This window comes from Clupea harengus, chromosome 8, assembly GCF_900700415.2.
Source record: "Clupea harengus chromosome 8, Ch_v2.0.2, whole genome shotgun sequence".
In the NCBI taxonomy this organism is placed as follows: domain Eukaryota; kingdom Metazoa; phylum Chordata; class Actinopteri; order Clupeiformes; family Clupeidae; genus Clupea; species Clupea harengus.
In genome coordinates, this window is record NC_045159.1 from 1,129,030 (window position 1) to 1,148,857 (window position 19,828).

The 19,828-nt window shown below is 46.3% G+C and overlaps 1 protein-coding gene across 7 annotated transcripts; it reads left to right on the plus strand.

The window, feature by feature from the left end:
* The first annotated feature begins 1,793 nt into the window (after nt 1-1,793).
* taf1 (TAF1 RNA polymerase II, TATA box binding protein (TBP)-associated factor) lies at nt 1,794-19,605 on the plus strand. 7 transcript variants are annotated; one of them, XM_031571405.2, is made up of 41 exons: nt 1,794-2,056; nt 2,685-2,799; nt 2,961-3,087; nt 3,209-3,325; nt 3,420-3,542; nt 3,695-3,933; nt 4,278-4,487; nt 4,769-5,041; nt 5,463-5,664; nt 5,944-6,051; nt 6,302-6,469; nt 6,706-6,833; nt 7,071-7,178; nt 7,366-7,539; nt 7,945-8,118; nt 8,326-8,430; nt 8,746-8,946; nt 9,155-9,296; nt 9,774-9,904; nt 10,186-10,266; nt 10,847-11,005; nt 11,410-11,529; nt 11,624-11,799; nt 11,977-12,206; nt 12,512-12,719; nt 12,828-12,999; nt 13,285-13,496; nt 13,652-13,760; nt 13,960-14,058; nt 14,226-14,403; nt 14,890-14,957; nt 15,046-15,168; nt 15,751-15,843; nt 15,991-16,075; nt 16,177-16,244; nt 16,362-16,478; nt 17,403-17,507; nt 17,833-17,931; nt 18,030-18,243; nt 18,451-18,634; nt 18,857-19,605. In XM_031571405.2, exons 2-41 carry the CDS (start codon nt 2,686-2,688, stop codon nt 19,089-19,091), a joined length of 5,979 nt encoding a protein of 1,992 aa, XP_031427265.1. In that variant the 5' UTR covers nt 1,794-2,056; nt 2,685; the 3' UTR covers nt 19,092-19,605. The 7 variants fall into 7 exon arrangements, with proteins under 7 accessions (XP_031427265.1, XP_031427266.1, XP_031427267.1 ...); XM_031571406.2 differs by having other exon boundaries at nt 12,828-12,993; XM_031571407.2 differs by having other exon boundaries at nt 10,847-10,996.
* The last annotated feature ends 223 nt before the right edge of the window (nt 19,606-19,828 follow it).

Genomic DNA, 19,828 nt, shown 5'->3' on the forward strand with positions numbered 1-19,828 from the left:
TAAACATAATTAATCAAAACTAAATGCAAATAAAATTCCCATACACCTGGCCAGGCAGCCTCTCTCTCTCCATCTCCTTCTATCCTATTGCAAATGCTTATATTGATACTGATAAAGTGGCCATATTATCTACTGTTAATTGCTTACCTACATTTATCTCCTTATCTGTTTATCAAATTGGTGTCTACTAACAACATTCTTATCTCTCTTATAGCGTGACCTTTGCTCGCAAATGCTGATGGATGTGGAAACATTGCTCCTCATCACCACATCCATCAAGTACATCTATGCATATTGGCAGCCGAGCTCTACCCACTCACTTGGTCTCTTTCTTCCCCTCCTCGTCTAGACTATCTTCACTGTGGGATGCTGCTGTTGTCTCTCCACCCGATCAACTTGTAGAAACCCTTGGCCCACGTGTACCCATCCCCACCATACTGTCATACACTTATTCTACCCCATACTCTACTCTACTCATTTTCCTGCAATGTATATAATTGCCACCATCGACATGTTTTTCTATTCCTACTCTACTTACCCTAGGAACAGTAACCCTATGAGCACACTGTATACCCACTAAGCTGTTTTGTATGTATCATGTATATACCATATGATGTATTATGTACATGTACCATATGTATGCTGTGTACATTTACCCCGTATATGCTATGTACATTTACCACTTGTTTTTCCCCTCCCAATCTGCCCCCCCCCCCCCCCCCCCCCCCCCTTCTATCTCTACCTGGCTGCCCTCAAGCAGATGGGTCCCCTCTTATGTGCCGCAGTTCTGCTTAAGGTTTCTTCCTGATTAACAGGGAGTTTGTTCTTGCCCCTGTCACCATTGTGCTTGCTCTAAAAGGGGTTCAGGCACTGGGCTCTGTAAAGCGCCTTGAGACAATTGTATTGTTTTGGTGCTATATAAATTAATTGAATTTAATATATATATATATATATATATATATATATATATATATATATATATATATACATATGTGTGTGTGTATATATATATATATACACACACACATATGTATACACAGGATGTTCTGGAAGAAATAAAGTTGAGAAATGTAGTTGAAAAAAACAAGCTAACGTTTAGAACACTCTATGGATAGGACAATTGTTACACGCTTGTGCCCTGGATCAAGGACAGTGAGATGACACCCAATAAAGTGTGATCCGCTGTTCTAACTCATGTCACTCACAGCTCTAGATCCTGTGTACCCTCAGCCCACAGCACTGTTGAGGCCCAAATATAATATTAGGCAAGGACAATTCATTTGATGAAGTATACATTAGTAGCATCAGTGACATTAGAACTGGCTTGTGTTGCTATTAATCTGAGGGTTATTACATTAATGGTCTTGGGGGAAGAACCAAAAGCAATGTGTTCTGTAAAATAACAAATCAATAGATTTTCAATAAATGTATTGCATTCCTGCTCAGCCTCACAGAGTTTAATTGGCATGGGTAGGCATGAGCCTTTGGACTGAATAATCACTGAAGCAAAAGCCTCTTGTCATTATGATTTGCCTATTGGTCTCTTTCCTTTCAGTCTCCTTCGATACCTACACAATAAGGCCTCCAAAAGCAACTCTATAGTCTTATTATGTTTACAAATCAAGAAAACATGTTGGTGGAACTTATTTGTATATTTGCACATTTTTAATTCATACTATCATATTGTATTTAATATTACATTTTATGCATACAAATTTGTCCACCACTCTGTAAAGGCGCTGTTGACCATAGCGCTTGTATTACGTCACACAAGCGACGGATGTCGTTGGAGGCCATCTGCAGAACCAGTCAGATACAAATCAGACATGGATCTCCTTGTGCATTAGCGGTAGTCCTCTTACAGTTCATGCTCAGACAAAACGAATATAATAATTCCTTTGGTGGCGGTGGTAGCAACTCATCGTCCAACTTAAAGTGCTGATGCAACGATAACTAACGTTAGCTAGCTGAGCTAGACTAAGCTAAGCTAGCTAACTTATACAGCCCGCGGATTTCAAGGCCTTTCTGCTCTCTTCGAGGAAACACAAGTAAACAAGTAAGAGTAAAGTATTTTCTTGTACATTTTATAAAACACGTAAGGATTCCCTCATAGCTTCAAATAGCCAGCATTTAATAGTACTCAAGTACTGAAAGCAAACATAGATCATGCCATTGCAAATTAATCTTGCACAGTGTATGCAGAACAGAACAGGCATTCTTTCATGCTGACACTGTTCTTCCTCTGATGTCTATTCGGCAAGTAGATGAGTAATTGTTTTGATGTAGTGGTTAGTCTGTACTCGGTAGCTAGAGTTTAATGCTTAATGTCTATCTCATGAAGTTTTGTTTACATTGAATTGGTCGACAGCTAGCTGTGATGTGTAGCTAACGGCAGCTAACTATCGTAGTAACTAACTATACTCAAACCTTAAGCAGTGTAATGCATTTATTGTGTCAAAGCAAGTATTCCGATAACTGCCGGACGAAAACTTTACCGCAATGTCGCTGTCAGTAAACTGCACTAATAAATACTAGTTTTCGTAATCAATGCCCAAATCGTCTTTACACAGTGACCGAAATAGTATAAACCTTAAAATTCAACTCCTCAGTTTATCTTTCCTGCATGCTTGCCGTTTGTTGATAACAAATGTCAGTATGTTGATTAGCCTTTTTCTGTCGTTCAGAATGTCGGATTCAGACAGCGATGAGGAGCAGGATCGCCCGTTCTCTCTCACGGGCTTTCTGTTTGGCAACATTAACGAGGATGGACAGCTGGAGGGTGACAGCGTGCTAGACACGGTAACATGGCCTTAATATTGACACAAGACTGAGGAAGGATAATTGTTGTTGTGTAAAGGGTTGGAAGCAGGGGAAGTTACATAAGGACACTGTCATTATTTGGTCAAACCTCTTATGTATCTGTCAATTAGTATTGATCTGACTTTGCCTATGTTACTCAGGAGTGTAAGAAGCACTTGGCGGGGTTAGGTTCACTGGGTCTTGGCTCGCTCATCACAGAGATCACAGCCAGTGAGGAGGATGAAGAGCACGATGACGATAAAGACCAGGCTGGGACAGATGCAGAAGGTGAGAGGAAGACGATACCTGTCTCTCAGCTTCTGAAGGAAGAACAGAACAGAGCAGGGATTACAGAGTCAGAGTGACAATTGTCTGCTTGTCTGTCTGTCTGTCTGTCTGTCTGATCCAGGCTGGATTAAAAGCACAGAAGATGCGGTGGACTACTCCGACATCAGTGAGGTTGCAGAGGATGAAACACGGAAATACAGACAAGCCATGGGTAACCTGCATCCAGGCAGGGGGAATGGTGTGTCTCTCACTCCTAACACACAGCTTGCATGCCATGAGCTGCATCCACTGCCATGTGCCCACATTGATGTTGTACCTCCTCTTGCTCTCAGATGACGAGGATGATTACGATGCCGACTGTGAAGACATTGATGCCAAGCTGATGCCCCCTCCTCCTCCACCGACTATACCTCTGCCAGGGAAGAAAGACGAGCCTCCAAGCCAAACCACCAATGGTGACTAAGGAATAACAATGCTTTGGGAAAGGGAGGGGTGAATGATTTGTTCCTCAGTTTCGTTTGTTCTTCTTTGTTGCCGTCCGCTAACTGTCTTTATTTCTTTCCCCCTTTACCCGTTTCTCCTGTGTCTTTTTTTCGCCCCTCAATAGTTGGGGATGAGGCAGATGGCATCATCCTCCCCTCCATCATCGCTCCGTCCTCCGCCGCGGAGAAGGTGGATTTCAGCAGCTCGTCGGACTCTGAGTCAGAAGCCGATCGGCCCTCTCAGGGCCCAGAAGGAAGTGACCCCGACTGCCTCACGCTGCCTCTCGCGGGCATCATGCAGAAGGATGCAGCCAAGGCCCTGCCTGGGGTCACTGAGCTCTTCCCAGTGTTCAGACCTGGAAGGGTGAGTCTGCGTGTACATGTGCATGTATGGGGCTGTCATTCAAGGGTGGTAACATGGTGATGATGGTATGTGCATAGGTGACCTCTGATCTTAATGGTCACGCTCTCACAATTTCATGTCTGGTGTCTCAGAAATGAATGCAAGTTAATGACAGCTTTCTAGCTTTTTTTAGGACTATTTGGATACAGTCAGATGGTATTGACACTCTAATGTCATGCCACTGCCCTCAGCTAGAGAATTGTGCTCGAAAATATTATCTGCGCTTATCATCATGGAGAGTAAACTATTTTTTTGAGATTGATTGTTCCTCTTTTGTCTGATCTTGTTTCCGGGGTCTGACGCAGGTTCTGCGGTTCCTGCGCCTTTTTGGACCAGGAAAGAACACCACCTCGGTGTGGCGCAGTGCCCGCAGAAAGAGGAAGAGGAAGCAGCGTGAGCCACAGCCTGGCACCCCCCCAGCTGAGAGCGAGACGTCCGAGGTGGAGAAGAAGTCTAGCTGGAGCTACGAGTATGCCCCTCCTCCGCCCCCTGAACAGTGCCTGTCGGACGATGAGGTCAGAACACGCACACGCACTAATCCTGTTGGTAGTAGCACAACTGATAATGCTTGGCACGATCTGAGTGTGTTTCTTAATGGTCTTGAGACTGGTATGCTACCATGCAGGCGTGCAACTTATAAGTGAGTGTAAGTGCATGAGGGTGTGTAAGCTAGCAAGTGGCCTTAATAGGATACAATATTATGGTGGCCTAATTAGTCCTCCAGTAGTGTGTGCAAACAGTTTTTTGATATATAAGCATCATGACATTCTGTCTGATTTTTCTGCCTTTGCTCCAGATCACGATGATGGCTCCAGTGGAGTCCAAGTTCTCCCTGACCTCAGGTGAGGGGGATAAAGTGACTGAATCGCGACCGAGGGTGGCAGAGTGGCGGTACGGCCCGGCACAGCTTTGGTACGACATGCTGGGGGTGCCAGAGGATGGCGGTGGCTTCCATTACGGCTTCAAACTCAAAGAGGAGGAACCAGAAGAGCTGCGACTCACGCCCGCACCTCCACCTCCACCTCCACCTCCACCCGCACCTGAACCTGAACTTGATCCAAATAACGAGGTCTGAACCTCTCATGACACCAGTGTAATAGATCTGATTTATCTGATGAATCTTGTAGGTCTTTTGGGAAGTTTTACAGATGTATTATAAATCATCCATTTAAAAAGAACATGCAGCCCATATGGAGATGCCTGAGACTTGATTATCTTACCCCACCTTCTATAGCTAACGAAGGGCACTCTATGACGATGACTGGGACCCGTATGGAGGTGCCTAAGACCCAGTTCAGGGGTTCTCAAATGTCCTTTCATTCGGCTGTATTACACCTGATTGAAAAAATCTTGTTATGCTCATCGCTAGTGAATAGGACCATGATATAATGCCTTAAAACAGTGATCTGAGTGTGTTGGTGTGTATAACAGTGTGTATAACTGTGTATAACACAGTATAACAGGTTGTTTTTTTTTGACGCTGTTGACAGGAGGACAACGAGGAGGAGAAGGAAAGGCAGAGTTTGGAAGACGAACTCTTCCTCATGGTGACTCAGCTGCAGTGGGAGGAAGACATCATCTGGAATGGGGAGGACGTAAAACACAAAGGCACTAAGACCCAGCGAGCGAGCCTGGCAGGGTGGCTGCCCTCCAGCATGACCCGCAATGCCAATGCATACAATGCCCAGCAAGGTGAGGTGCTCTCACACTGTAGTGTCACTCCCACGTGTTAAACCATGTAGTCTGTAGCTCTGCTCTAGTACCAGGTAGTGCTACTTTAAACACGCAAATCAACTGGGCATTCCTTTGACCTGAAGTCTGTCTGTGCATGCACATTTGTCCATGTGTTTGCATATGCGCGTGTGTGTGCGTTTGTGTGTGTGTGTGTTTGTTTGTTCGTGTGCGTGTTTGTTTGTGTGTGTGTGTGTGTGTGTGTGTGCGCGCGCGTATGCACGCATGTTACCATCACAGGTCTTACAAGGAGTATTTCCCAGTTGGTTCCCCCAACCCCTCCTCCCATGCCCAAAGTTCCTTCTATCTCAGGATCCAAGAGAGAGAAACATAACCAAGACCACCAAGGTATTTGCGAGTCATTTTTGGTTACAGAATGTAGACAGATGTAGACAGATTTATTGTAGTAATGGAGCACAAGAAGCAATGTGGTATCTTTAAATAACAGCACAGCTATTATTACAACAGCTATTATAAAACCATGCACAAATAGTTTTCAGCTTTTTAGACTGTATGGGCAGAACCGGTGTAAAACAGTATTTCAAGCTTATGAATGTTGATAATTGAGTAATAACTGCCATCTTTTGTCTTCTCCCAGTGTCCCATGAGGATGATGCCCCATGGTTCTCCATCTTTCCCATCGATAATGAAGAGCTGGTGTACGGCCGCTGGGAAGACAACATCATCTGGGATGACCAGAACATGGACTATCTTCTGTATCCCCCGGTGCTCACTCTTGACCCAAATGATGAGAACATCGTCCTAGGTACAGTGGAATCTCAAAGCAATTGAACGTGAGAACATTTGTGGCATGTTATTTCGAAAGATGCAGCCTGGATATACCCCCTTGTGTCAGACAGTGTGGATTTTTAAATGAACATTGTAATAGTTTACAGTGCCTTTTCCTGGATATTTTTGTCTCAAAATGGCGTGTGAGCTTCGTAGGTTTCTCATTGTATTGTCGTTTGAGGTTTTTTTTTTTTTGTTTGTTTGTTTTTTCAGAGATCCCAGATGAGAAGGAGGAAAGGACCTCCCACTCACCCTCCAAGGAGAACAAGAAGGAGAGCGCCCTGAAGAAGAGCCGCATCCTGCTGGGGAAGACCGGCGTCATTAAGGAGGAGCCTCAGCAGGTGAGGGAAAGGCAGTGAGGGCATTACAGATGAGAATGGAGGAGCTATATGATCATCTACATTTCCCTTGTGAATGGTGTGGCCTTGCTTGACACAAATATGTGGTGTTAGGACTGCTGAGATATGTGTTGGTGCTTGTTGTGGCCCTTGCAAAAGAGATTCTACACCTGCAACTGAAAATTGTCGTGTGTTGTTGTTTTCTACAATCATTTCATTGGGTTCCTTCTGCTCCCTCAGAATATGTCTCAACCAGAGGTGAAGGATCCCTGGAACTTGTCCAATGATGAGTTCTACTACCCCAAACAGCAGGGGCTGAGGGGCACCTTTGGAGGCAACATCATCCAGGTGAGGAATACAGCTTCATTAAAAGCTTTTTTTTAACAGCACGACAACATGAAAATCTAAACCTTCGTAAGTGGTTACTCAAAGTCTCTGGTATATCTTTCTTAGCACTTTGTCTCATGCTCTCTTTCTCTCTCTCTCTCTCTCTCTCTCTCTCTCTCTCTCTCTCTCTCTCTCTCTCTCTCTGCAGCACTCCATCCCTGCGGTGGAACTGAGGCAGCCCTTCTTCCCCACGCACATGGGCCCCATGAAGCTGAGGCTGTTCCACCGGCCCTCCCTGAAGAAGTACTCGTTTGGAGCCCTGTCCCAGCCCGGCCCTCACCCCTCCCAGCCTCTGCTCAAGCACATCAAGAAGAAGGCCAAGGTGTGTGTGTGTGTGTGTGTGTGTGTGTGTGTGTGTGTGTGTGTGTGTGTGTGAGAGAGTGAGAGTGAGAGTGTGTGACCACCCCACAGTTCAGCAGGAGGGAGTACTAGTCATGTGCAGCAGGATGTTCAGTTTTCACACAAACTCCACGAGTAGCGTGGATCATTCAAGTGTGCAAGAGAGAGCGCGCTACGTTGGTGGTGATCACAAATAAAGTCAGCATGCATGTGAAGATAAGCAAGGTGGCTGCTTCTACATCCTTTGCGCTGGGAAAACTCCAGTGCTGCAAGAGAGGCGGGCGAGGTTTCTGGGTATGACTATATGTAGGTGGCGTGCCTGTGCAGGAGAGCCAGTGAGGAGATGCTCGAGGTGACGACGATGTGGTTATGTTCCCGTCCATCACAGATGCGGGAGCAGGAGAGGCAAGCCTCTGGTGGAGGCGACATGTTCTTCATGCGCACGCAGCAGGACCTGACCGGGAAGGACGGAGATCTCATCCTGGCAGAGTACAGCGAGGAGTACCCGCCTGTCATCATGCAAGTTGGCATGGCAACCAAGATCAAGAATTACTACAAGAGAGTGAGTGGGGTTCAGTCGTATAATCCAGAGAAGCACATAGAGTGTTGGAGAAGTGAGATCCATGATCCGCTTAAGTAGAATACTTATATAACTTATATAATATAAACGAGGTTCTGTTTGGAATTGAAATGGTTTAACTTAGCAGTTTGAGTGTGTATGTTTGCACAGGGCATAGTAAAATGGTGTATGTATTTTCATAACCTACAGAAACCAGGTAAAGACCCAGGAGCTCCAGACTCTAAGTACGGAGAGACAGTGTACTGCCACACATCACCATTCCTGGGCTCTCTGCACCCTGGCCAGCTTCTGCAGGTAACAGTCTCTCTCTCTGTCTGTCTGTTTGTCTGTCTGTCTGTCTGTCTGTCTGTCTGTCTGTCTGTGTCACTCTCACTCTCACTCTCACTCTCTGTCTTTGTCTTTGTCTTTGTCTTTGTCTCCGTCTCTCTCTCCAAAATCATATTCGGTCTCTCTCTTTCATTCTCACACACACATTCCTTCTCTCCTTCTCTCACCCTCTTCTTCTCCCAAGTCTGTCTCTCTCTTCATGTCTTGCTTTCACTCACATACCCACACATTGCAACCGGCATCAAGCTAACGACTGTCCGGATGTGTGTGTTTCCCCTCTAGGCGTTTGAGAACAACTGTTTCCGAGCTCCCATCTACCTTCATAAGATGCCAGAGACGGACTTCCTGATCATAAGGACCCGCCAGGGCTACTACATCAGAGAGCTGGTGGACATCTTCGTGGTGGGACAGGAGTGCCCCCTCTATGAGGTGCCTGGCCCAAACTCCAAACGGGCAAACACGCACATCAGGGACTTCCTGCAGGTAATGGACACACGCACGTGCACAAACACGCACACACGCACACACACACACACACACACACACACACACACACACAAGCTTCTTGGTGTGTGGGAATGTTCACTCTATGCATTCTTGTACTGGTTACAGCATGATATATTCTAAAACTCTGAGGGTGTGGGATGGCATATGAGTCACTGTAAACTGCACGGTTTGTTTGTGTTTTTAGGTGTTTATTTACAGACTGTTCTGGAAGAGTAAAGACCGTCCACGGCGTATCCGCATGGAGGACATAAAGAAGGCTTTCCCGTCCCACTCGGAGAGCAGCATTCGGAAGCGCCTCAAACTCTGTGCCGACTTCAAACGCACAGGTACACACACAAAAACACACACACACACACTTAAAAAAAAAAAAAACCTGCTCTCCATAATCATTCAGTGAAGTGCCAGTCTGATATGTTGGCGAATTGTCTGCTGCTTTGTCTTTGCCAGCCAGGTGTCAGGAGAGAGAGAGTGACTCAGGCAGGGAAGGTAAGAGAGAGAGAGAGAGAGAGGAGGGAGGTAGAGAAGGGAGTCACCATTGAGCTCCCACAGACTGCAGGCTAGTCATGTTGCCGGTCACACTGACCGAGACTCAGGAAAGAGGTGGTGTGTAGACTGTGGCTAGGGACACGTAGCCTGGAGGAAGAGAGCGATCTCTTTGGAGCCTTCTAGGGGGAAAAAAAAGAAAGAAATAGCCCTCCAGAATAAACAGGACGCCATAATTTCCTCTGTTTTTGTCCGTGGCATGTTTTCACCCGATGCGTATTTCTGTCATCTTGTGCTGCGCTCCGCGTCCCCCTGGCAAGGGATGGACTCCAACTGGTGGGTGGTGAAGCCGGACTTTCGGCTGCCCACGGAGGAGGAGATCAGAGCCATGGTGTCCCCGGAGCAGTGCTGCTCCTACTACAGCATGATGGTGGCAGAGCAGAGACTCAAGGTCAACACACACACAGACACAGTCACAACACACACATTCACACATCAAACACATACCCTATTCACACCACTCCTGCATGCACGCACACACACACACATGCACACACACACACACATTCACACATAAACACACACATTCAAACATAAACACACACACACGCACTCATTCACTCACACACACACACACACACACTCACACCATATGCACAGATGAAGTCTGTACTTCTGCACGTACGTTTAAAAAAATGTCATACAACCAGAAATCTGCCATGTGGTCCACAGGATGCCGGCTATGGAGAGAAATCCTTCTTTGCCCCTGAGGAGGAGAATGAGGAAGACTTCCAAATGAAGATTGATGATGAAGTGAGTCCTAAAAGGCCATATATTACAGTGTTTGACCTGGAGAATTACACACCTGTTAGTGAGCCACTGTTGTCAATGATTTATGATTTACTAAATGTTGTGATAAAAGGGTAATAAAAAGGAGAAATATAACATTCATCATTCAAAAATGACAGTTATTTACTTGTGTTAGGAATACAGAGAGATGACAGTAGTGATATGACCTGAAATAAAGTACAAAATGTACAGGCAGTCAAAAAAGTACTTTATAAGCAGTCAAATTTTGAGCAAATCAAATGCATCACATTTACATTTAGTCATTTAGCAGACGCTTTTATCCAAAGCGACTTACATATGTGCGACTTACAATGTATACACATTTTACATATCTATTGGTTGTGAAGGTAATTTTGTCTTCAAGTTCTGTAATTGGGAAGTTAAAGAGAGACGTTCTAATGAATGTATGTATGTATTTTAATGTGATTTAACAGTTGTAGACCAGTCATAGACAGGTAACATGATGACTTATAACAAAATGTGTTTTTTTTTTTTTTTTTTTTTTTTTTAAAGCAACACAAAATCCTTTTGTATTTATCTCTAGGTGCGCACCGCCCCCTGGAACACCACGCGAGCCTTCATCGCGGCCATGAAAGGGAAGTGCTTGCTGGAGGTGACGGGGGTGGCTGACCCCACGGGCTGTGGAGAGGGCTTCTCCTACGTCAAAGTCCCCAACAAACCAACTCAGCAGAAGGTCTGCCCGGTACCTGTCATTACTATGGTTTAAAGTGTGTGAATTCAGTCATAGGTTATAAAAGGCTCACCGCAATGCCGTTTCATATTTTTTTTTCGCTGCCCTGGTGCCTGTCATGGACTATGGTTTAAAGTGTGTGAATTCAGTCAAAGGTTTAAAAAAAGGCTCACCGCAATGGCGTTTAAATTTTTTATTTTTTCTATAAACAAACAAGTGCAGAAAACAAGAATCAAAATGCATAGAATACATTGTTTATTTCTCTGCAAACAAAAACTACCTACTGAACCTTTAAATGTTTCATGTGCCTGCTGTTAAAGAGGGCTCTCTGTAAAACACCTCACACGGGACATTTCCCATATCTCTGTCAGCTGTTGTCATCCTCTCTCTGACACACTCCCCCTGTCTGATCTCAGGACGACCGCGAGCCTCAGCCGGCGAAGAAGACGGTGACGGGGACGGATGCCGATCTGAGACGCCTGTCCCTGAAGAACGCCAAACAGCTGCTCAGGAAGTTTGGCGTCCCGGAGGACGAGGTAACCTCATCCGCAGACTTGGCCATCTTGCCTATGTAGACAGCGCCAGCTTACCAGAGCGCCTCTGATCACTATGGCTCTGGGTGTGTCGTAGATTAAGAAGCTGTCCCGTTGGGAGGTCATCGACGTGGTGAGGACCATGTCCACGGAGCAGGCGCGCTCCGGCGAGGGACCCATGAGCAAGTTTGCCCGAGGGTCCCGTTTCTCCGTGGCCGAGCACCAGGAGCGCTACAAAGAGGAGTGCCAGAGAATATTCGACCTGCAGAACAAGTGAGGAAGAGAGACACACACACACACACACACACACACACACACACACACTCCACTGTTTACCCAGATGGAGTTCGGTCAAAGTGACGACAGACCACAGAAGAGCCGCTGCTTAATATGGATCTCATTTACTTCATGAGTGGACTGTGATTTCTCCTCGTGTCTCTCGTTCCTTAGGGTTCTGGAGTCGTCGGAAGTGCTGTCCACGGACACAGACAGCAGCTCTGCGGAGGACAGCGACTTCGAGGAGATGGGGAAGAACATCGAGAGCATGCTGCAGAACAAGAAGACCAGCTCGCAGCTGAGCCGGGAGCGCGAGGAGCAGGAGAGGAAGGAGCTGCAGCGCATGCTCATGGGCGAGGACGGGGAGGAGAAGAAGAGTGGCAAGGGGAGACGCAAGGCCCATTGTAAGACGCTGTGTGTGTGTGTGTGTGTGTGTGTGTGTGTGTGTGTGTGTGTGTGTGTGTGTGTGTATTCAACTTAAGGCCATGTGCATATTTTCTTCGTAACTGATGAAGGGAGAGAGAGAAAAGAGTTGCCAGGTGCTGTGAACGACAGAGCGTGTATAACTGTATGTGTTTGTGTGCACGGGGGCATAGTTGTATGGTTTTGCAAGAATTGACTTACATCTGTGTTTTTCTGCATATGGATGCCTTTTTGTATTGTGTTTTTTTATCGGCAGCATTGTTTGTAACCCCTTTCCGTACCGTAGCGAGTGCACTGTCCACCGGCTCTCATAAGGATGACGACACGTCGTCGGTAACCAGCCTCAACTCCTCGGCGACTGGACGGCGCTTAAAGATCTACCGCACGTTCCAGGACGAGGATGGCAAGGAGTATGTCCGCTGCGAGACCGTGCGCAAGCCCTCCGTCATCGACGCGTACATGCGCATTCGTTCCACAAAAGACGACGAGTTCATGTGAGTGGATTTGTTTCCCAGTGCGGGGCCTATTCATGAGGGGAGGGTCTGTTAGACCACTTTGAAGATCTCTGACCTGATTGGTGGTATCTCTCCCCTGTGTGTCAGTCGTAAGTTTGCGCTGTTCGACGAGCAGCACCGTGAGGAGATGCGGAAGGAGAGGAGGCGCATTCAGGAGCAGCTGAGGCGCCTCAAGCGCAACCAGGAGAAGGACAAGTTCAAGGGGCCACCAGAGAAGAAGGCCAAGAAGGTCAAAGAAAGGCCAGACCTCAAGGTGACAGTTGCGTGTCAAAATTACATATTGGGTGTAATTGCTTGAGCCGCTACACACACGAGATGGTTCCCCGTTGACTACTACTCACAAACAACTGTTGGATCGGCATGTTGCCTGATGCCATAGTGCCACTTTCAGATGGACCTCAGTACAGTTTCTTGCAGTTCTTTACAGTCTCCAAAAGATTTATTTTATGATGCCTAAAAATGAATGCTGGCTCTGATATGATAAAGGAGGTTAAAAGATGCCTGAATGTCCATGTGTTTGACTTTGGCTTGTCTGTCTTTCTAGCTGAAGTGTGGAGCCTGCGGTGCCATTGGCCACATGAGGACCAATAAGTTCTGCCCACTCTACTACCAGACCAACGCTCCGCCCTCTAACCCTGTTGCCATGACAGAGGAGCAGGAGGAGGAGCTCGAGAAGACCGTCATCCACAATGACAACGAGGAGCTCATTAAGGTGGAGGGCACCAAAATAGTCCTGGGAAAACAACTTATTGAGAGGTATTGTACACACCTATGTAAACGTGAAGATGAAGATACTTTTGTCTTTAAGCCTGAGTCATAATGGCGTCCTCTGGTCCACACCTATGTAAACGTGAAGATGAAGATACTTTTGTCTTGAAGCCTGAGTCATAATGGCGTCCTCTGGTCCACAGTGCTGATGAGGTGCGCAGGAAGTCACTCGTGCTGAAGTTCCCCAAACAGCAACTTCCACCCAAGAAGAAGAGGCGTGTGGGGACTACAGTGCACTGTGATTACCTCAATGTAAGTGAGGCTGTGTGTGTGTGTGTGTGTGTGTGTGTGTGTGTGTGTGTGTGTGTGTGTGTGTGTGTGGTGTGTGTGTGTGTGTGTGTGTGTGAAACTCTTCTATTCACTCTGGCTCTATTCTCCACATGAGTTTATCGGTTCAGAGCCAAACTTGAGGTTCACTGTCTGAGGTCACACTTGTCTTTCCCTCTTCCAGCGGCCACACAAGTCTATCCATCGGCGTCGCACAGACCCCATGGTCACGCTGTCTTCAGTGCTGGAGGGCATCATCAACGACATGAGAGATCTTGCCAACGTAAGGCAAACATAACATCTGGCTCTGTTACAGTAGAGCTCAAGGGGTGTGCTTTAGGGTCAGATATGCATTTGGGGGGGACCTTAACAGGCAGATCACGGGAAAACATAAACAAACACAAAAAACGCTCGTATGTAAACACTGTCTAAACACTGCCCTTAATTCAGACGTACCCGTTCCACACTCCGGTGAATGCCAAGCTGGTGAAGGACTACTACAAGATCATCACCCGGCCCATGGACCTGCAGACCCTGCGTGAGAACGTCCGGAAGCGCATGTACCCCTCAGGGGGGGAGTTCCGTGAGAACGTGGAGCTCATCGTCAAGAACAGCTCTACTTACAACGGTACAGAACTACCCCCAACACCCCCTACGCACATAAACTTACAGTACAGAGAATATAGGTGTATGGTCAAATGTAGTATATAATACTCCCTTGGTTGTGTGTAGAATATTTGTTGCTGACTTTTATCCTTTTTAGTGTGCGTGTGTAGGCCTTGTGTTTGTCGTCATGGTTATTCCTCCTCAAATCAACAAATGCCTTCTGCTCAACCATCTCGGATTTTCATGAAAGTTTCATCACATAAAGCGCGACCATCCAAACTAATACTTGGAAAGTTTTAGCTGAGGATATCTGTTATTGTTATTATCTAGCTTGAAATTTTGTGGAAGTATAGATGGTCACACCTACTACGCTGTTAAATATCCACGGAAATCTGAGGTGGTCGAGCAGATTCATTTATCTATTTATTTCTTTGAAATCTGTGTTGATTTGAGGTGGAATGACCCTTCAGTGTCTCATCACGGCTGTGTTGTTTGCCTCTGTCTGCAGGAGTGAAGCACCCTCTCACCCAGGTGGCTCAGTCCATGCTGGACTTGTGTGAGGAGAAGATTAAAGAGGTAAGAGTTCGCACTGTTATCGTCTCTCCCTTCCTCGCTGTGTCTGCTTCTCTCGTTTTTTGACCCCCCCCGACCTTTCTGTGTGTAGAAGGAAGACCGGCTGGTGCGCCTGGAGAAGGCCATTAACCCGTTGCTGGATGATGACGATCAGGTGGCGTTCTCCTTCATCCTTGACAACATAGTCACACAGAAGATGATGAATGTGCCTGACGTGAGTCCTCATCCCTCCGATCCATTTCTGATCAGCCAGCCCCCACTAGGGGGATTCTCTAGGAAGTGTTAAGATTGTTGTCAACTACTGGAAGGACAGGCCATTGTCTGTGAAGTTTTGGTTTAATTGTTTTGTTGTTTTTTTTTTTTTTTTTATGTGCTAATGATTCCTGCATATTTCCTGTTTTTCTAACTACACCCGTTTAAAAGCCTTCAGTCATCGATTTACGCCTTTCACCGGACGCCACTGATGGTTGTTGTTACACACCCATGCCATAACTGTTATCAAATGTGTGATAACAATTGTAGTAATTGGCAAGGTGATCTCGGAACTGCTGACCGTTTACTGTTGTGGCTAGCTGCCAAGCACTTGTAGCAGTTAGGAGAGCCTTAGTGGAAGATAAAAGATTTCATGTTTGATAAAAGAGTCATATTAGTGGTCCATATTTTTGTCTAATTTTGTCTTTGTCTTGTCTTTGATTTAAAATATATAATTCTAGGTAAGCATTTTTACCAAAGTAATGATTCCCAGTTTAGTATTTCTACCAATGCCAACATGTTTTGTCTACATGTTTTTTTCCAGTCTTGGCCATTTCAACATCCTGTTAATAAGAAGTTTGTTCCTGATTACTATAAAGTCATTACTCACCCCATGGATCTGGAAAACGTTCGTAAGGTGAGGAAAAGAGTGCTGGTTGCTCTGTGTATCAGTCTTTTTGACTGCTTATCAGAGTTTCTCCATGGAAGTTCATACATCTGGCATTTTGTTGACCTTAGGATAACTGATAACTATTGTCTGTTTGTGTGTATGTGTGTGTTTCAGAACATTTCCAAGCATAAATACCAAAACCGGGGTGTATTTCTGTCTGACGTCAGTCTGGTCCACGAAAACAGTGTCAAATACAATGGTGAGCCCTATAAACGAATCTTCCGGTCCCATGTGCTTTCCCATTGTATTGGTCTGTTGTGTAACTGCTTGTCCCCTTCTGTTTATCTTTTCATTTCTCAGGCCCTGATAGTCCATACACCAAGACTGCTCTAGAGATTGTTAATGTCTGCAGGCAAACCCTTTGTGAGGTGAGGGATCAGACTGTCTGTGTCTGTGTCTGTGTCTGTGTCTGTGTCTGTGTCTGAGCCTGCCTGCCTGTTTGTCAGATATCATTCAACATGTTATGATTGTGTGCGTGTGTTTAGTATGATGAGCATCTGACCCAGCTGGAGAAGGACATCTCCACGGCTAAGGAGGCAGCCCTGGACGCTGCCGATCTGGAGTGTTTAGACCCCTTGACCCCGGGACCATACACACCACAGGTATGTGTGCTCAGTGGAGCCGTGCAGCAGATAAACCATCTTTAGCCCTGTGTGCTCACTAGCGTGTCCTAGCCAGCTAGTGTGTAGAGCAACTCTTCTCCCACTCCCTCACTCTGGCTCTATAGCCTGTGTTGCCTTTTCTGTTCTCCTCTTGTCTCTTAACTTCCAGCTCTCTATGACCCTGAACTTTGAACTTTGACCCTGTCACTATAAGAAGCTACCTTTTTTCCTGTCTTCTCTCTATGATTTCTCAGCACACTTTAGATTTATGCTTTTTGGCCATTTTGGATCAGGTTTGCGGAAGTCTGGCATTGGTTTACTCTCTTCAGTCAGTTTTTTTTTACACTTCAAAACACAATTCCCCAAAAGGCCATTTTGAATTGTCAAACCTCTCAGATTGTTAGCTTAAGGTTACAGCAGTCGTCTATTAAGGGATTTCTGTGTACAAAAGACTTGGCAGGAACAGGTTGACAAAAGACAAATGTTACCGTTAGGATGCCAACATTTGGTAAAGGGATATTTAAACCACTGGCATCCCCATAATTGTATTTAAGGTATCAGATTGCATTCAAATTCAAATTGCAGTAATCCCTGAAGTCACGTGTTTTAAAGAGAGACCATAAGCTCCGCCACATAGCACTGCTGGCATGCATAGCTCAGTTGAGTTTTTTGAGTGTCAGTGTTGAGGGTTAGGGTCTAGTAGAGAAATCTGACACCTCAGTCCCGTCCTCTTCTTTGGACACGCTGCTCTCGCTGTCAAACCTCTGTGCTAGAGCTCCTCTCTGCAGTCTCATCTTTCTTTCTCTTTCTCTCCTCCTCTCTTTCTCTTCCACCCCCCTGTGCTCCCTCCTCCTCCCTCCTGCCTCTCTGTGTTTCCCCTCCTACTCCTCCTCCTCCTCCTCCTCTTCCTTCTCTCTCTCTCAGCCTGCTGAGTTGTTTGACAGCAGTACTTCTCTGAGTCTGCAGGGTGACGCTAGCCTCTTAGCGGAGGCTACGCTTCTCCCCCCGACAGAGAAAAGAGGGGTGCAGGTACACCTCCATCTCCCCTCCAGTCCCATCCATGTGTCCATAGCCACGACACCATCCATCCATCCATCCATCCATCCATCCATCCATCTATTTATCTTTTTATCTAGAACTTCATCCCAAAATCAGTGTAGAAATCCCTTAGTCTAAATCTAAACCATCAGTCCCCTCTGAGAAGAACAAAATGCAAACCTTATGTAACCTAATGTCATTTTCCATAAGCCATTTCTCCACCCCAACCCAATGCCCCCCTGCCTGCCTGCCTGTCTCCCTGCCTGTATGTCGAATCGCCAGGCTCCCCGTCTTAACACACCTGTGTTTTTTTCAGGGTCGCCACGGTCGCCGTGGGCTCGGCGAGGAAGAGTCTGATGTGGATATTGAAGGCTTTGAGGAAGAGGATGATGGCAAGCCCAAAACACCTGCACCGGTACAGAATGTCTTTTTCCCACACCGTTACCCACAAATGTGTGTGTGAGTGTCTGTGCGTCTGTGTGTGTTTCTGTCTAAACTACCTGATCCTTTCAGGCTGAGGATGGAGAGGGTGACCTGGACGATGACGAGGAGGATGAGGATGACATGCTTATGCCACCACGCAGGCGATTGCACGACAATGAGGATGATTATGACGAGGACGAAGGCTCCAGCCGCCCGCCTCAGGCTAGCGTGCTCTATCAGGATCTCCTCATGTCCGACGGAGAGGACGATGCCAGCGAAGAGGAGGGAGACAACCCTTTCTCCTGTGAGTATGAGAGAGAGAGATACATCTTTTGGAAAGGACACAAATCTGCTTTTGACGAATAGTGTGTGTGTGTATGAGAGTATATAGTGTGTATAATGTATATCTGCACTGTGCTGTAAGTCACTTGTGAATGTGTGTGTAATAAATGTAAATGTGTGTGTGTGTGTGTGTGTGTGGTCTGACGGTGTACCATTTTTTCTCTCTCAGCGATTCATCTGTCAGAGAGCGGCAGCGACTCGGACCGGGAGATGGCGCCACCGTCCAGGGCCCACCAGGAGACAGCGCGCATGGGCATGGGCATGGGCATGGGCATGGAGCAGGAGGAGAGCATGATGTCCTACGAGGGAGAGGGGCCAGACGAGGAGACCCACATGGACGACAGCATTGTTAGGTGAGAAGACGACAAAACACACACACACACACACACACACACACACATAGATCACACCATACAGGCTGCAATGTACGCTTGCATATACAAAGACTCAATCTGAAATGCACTGAAATTCTTAAAATATTGAAATCTGGTTGATATTTCTGTGACTGTCTCATTGCCATAAATGCACACTCAGACTCCCACTGACACACGTGTGTGTGTGTGTTTGTTTCTCAGCTACGGCAGCTATGATGAGATGGAGATGCAGCGCCAGAGACAGAACTCTAGCCTGGGCAACGGAGAGGAGGAAGGCGTGAGTGAAGAGGAGGAAGAGGAGGAAGAGGAGGACGAGAGAGATGGGGTCCGGAGAGGGCCAAGTGTCCTCACCCAAGTTCAACTCAGTGAGGACGAAGAGGACAGCGAAGAGTTCCGGTCTGTTGGAGGAGACAGCGACATGGACTCTGACAACTAGACTAAAGACCATGGACACATGTGTGTGTGTGTGTGTGTGTGTGCACATACAAACACAGCAAGTAATCAGATTTCACTCAGAGGTGCACACACACACACACACACACACACACACACACACACACACACACACACACACAAAAGCCCATACTGGCCACATCTCTGTGCCTGGGGTGTGTGGCCAGACTTACTTCTATGGGGGGTTTTAGTTCCAACTGTTGTGTTGATTATGTACAATATTATGTAAATATTATCTTTTTTTTTAAGAACAAATAACTTGTCATGGTCGCTTTTAACAGTCGACAGTAACCATTATGCATTTTTAGCAGAATGTCGGTCATCCAGTGATATAACCGACAGAGTTTACCCACAACAGTTTAAATGACCTTGGGGAATCGCTTGGTGACAGTTTGGTGACGTGATGCAAGACTAAATGTAAATGTTTTTGAAGGTTTTTCACGAGCAGCATTTCAGTGTGGTTGTTTGTCAAAACAATAAATGACTTTTGTTACATACCAGGGAATCCTTTGTCACGGTGATAAGCCATGGACTTCAGCATAACTCATTTAGGAGCAGCTCATGAGGAGCTCATGATAATATTTATTGGCCAATCCGTTAGAGCGGTGTATCCTGAAACGTGGAGCGATGGATGACCAGCATGAGGGGGGGGGGGGTGAGAACCATAAACAACCATCTACTGTCTGGTCATATTTAGTGTGGCTGTGCCCTTACAGCACG

What these genes read in the sequence shown, in the direction of transcription:
- taf1 (XM_031571405.2), top strand. Translation starts at nt 2,686, where the DNA reads ATGTCGGATTCAGACAGCGATGAGGAGCAGGATCGCCCGTTCTCTCTC. An exon ending in TGATGAGAACATCGTCCTAG is followed by an intron (nt 6,470 to 6,705) that starts GTACAGTGGAAT and finishes TTGTTTTTTCAG; the next exon opens with AGATCCCAGATGAGAAGGAG. An exon ending in AAACAGTGTCAAATACAATG is followed by an intron (nt 16,076 to 16,176) that starts GTGAGCCCTATA and finishes TTCATTTCTCAG; the next exon opens with GCCCTGATAGTCCATACACC.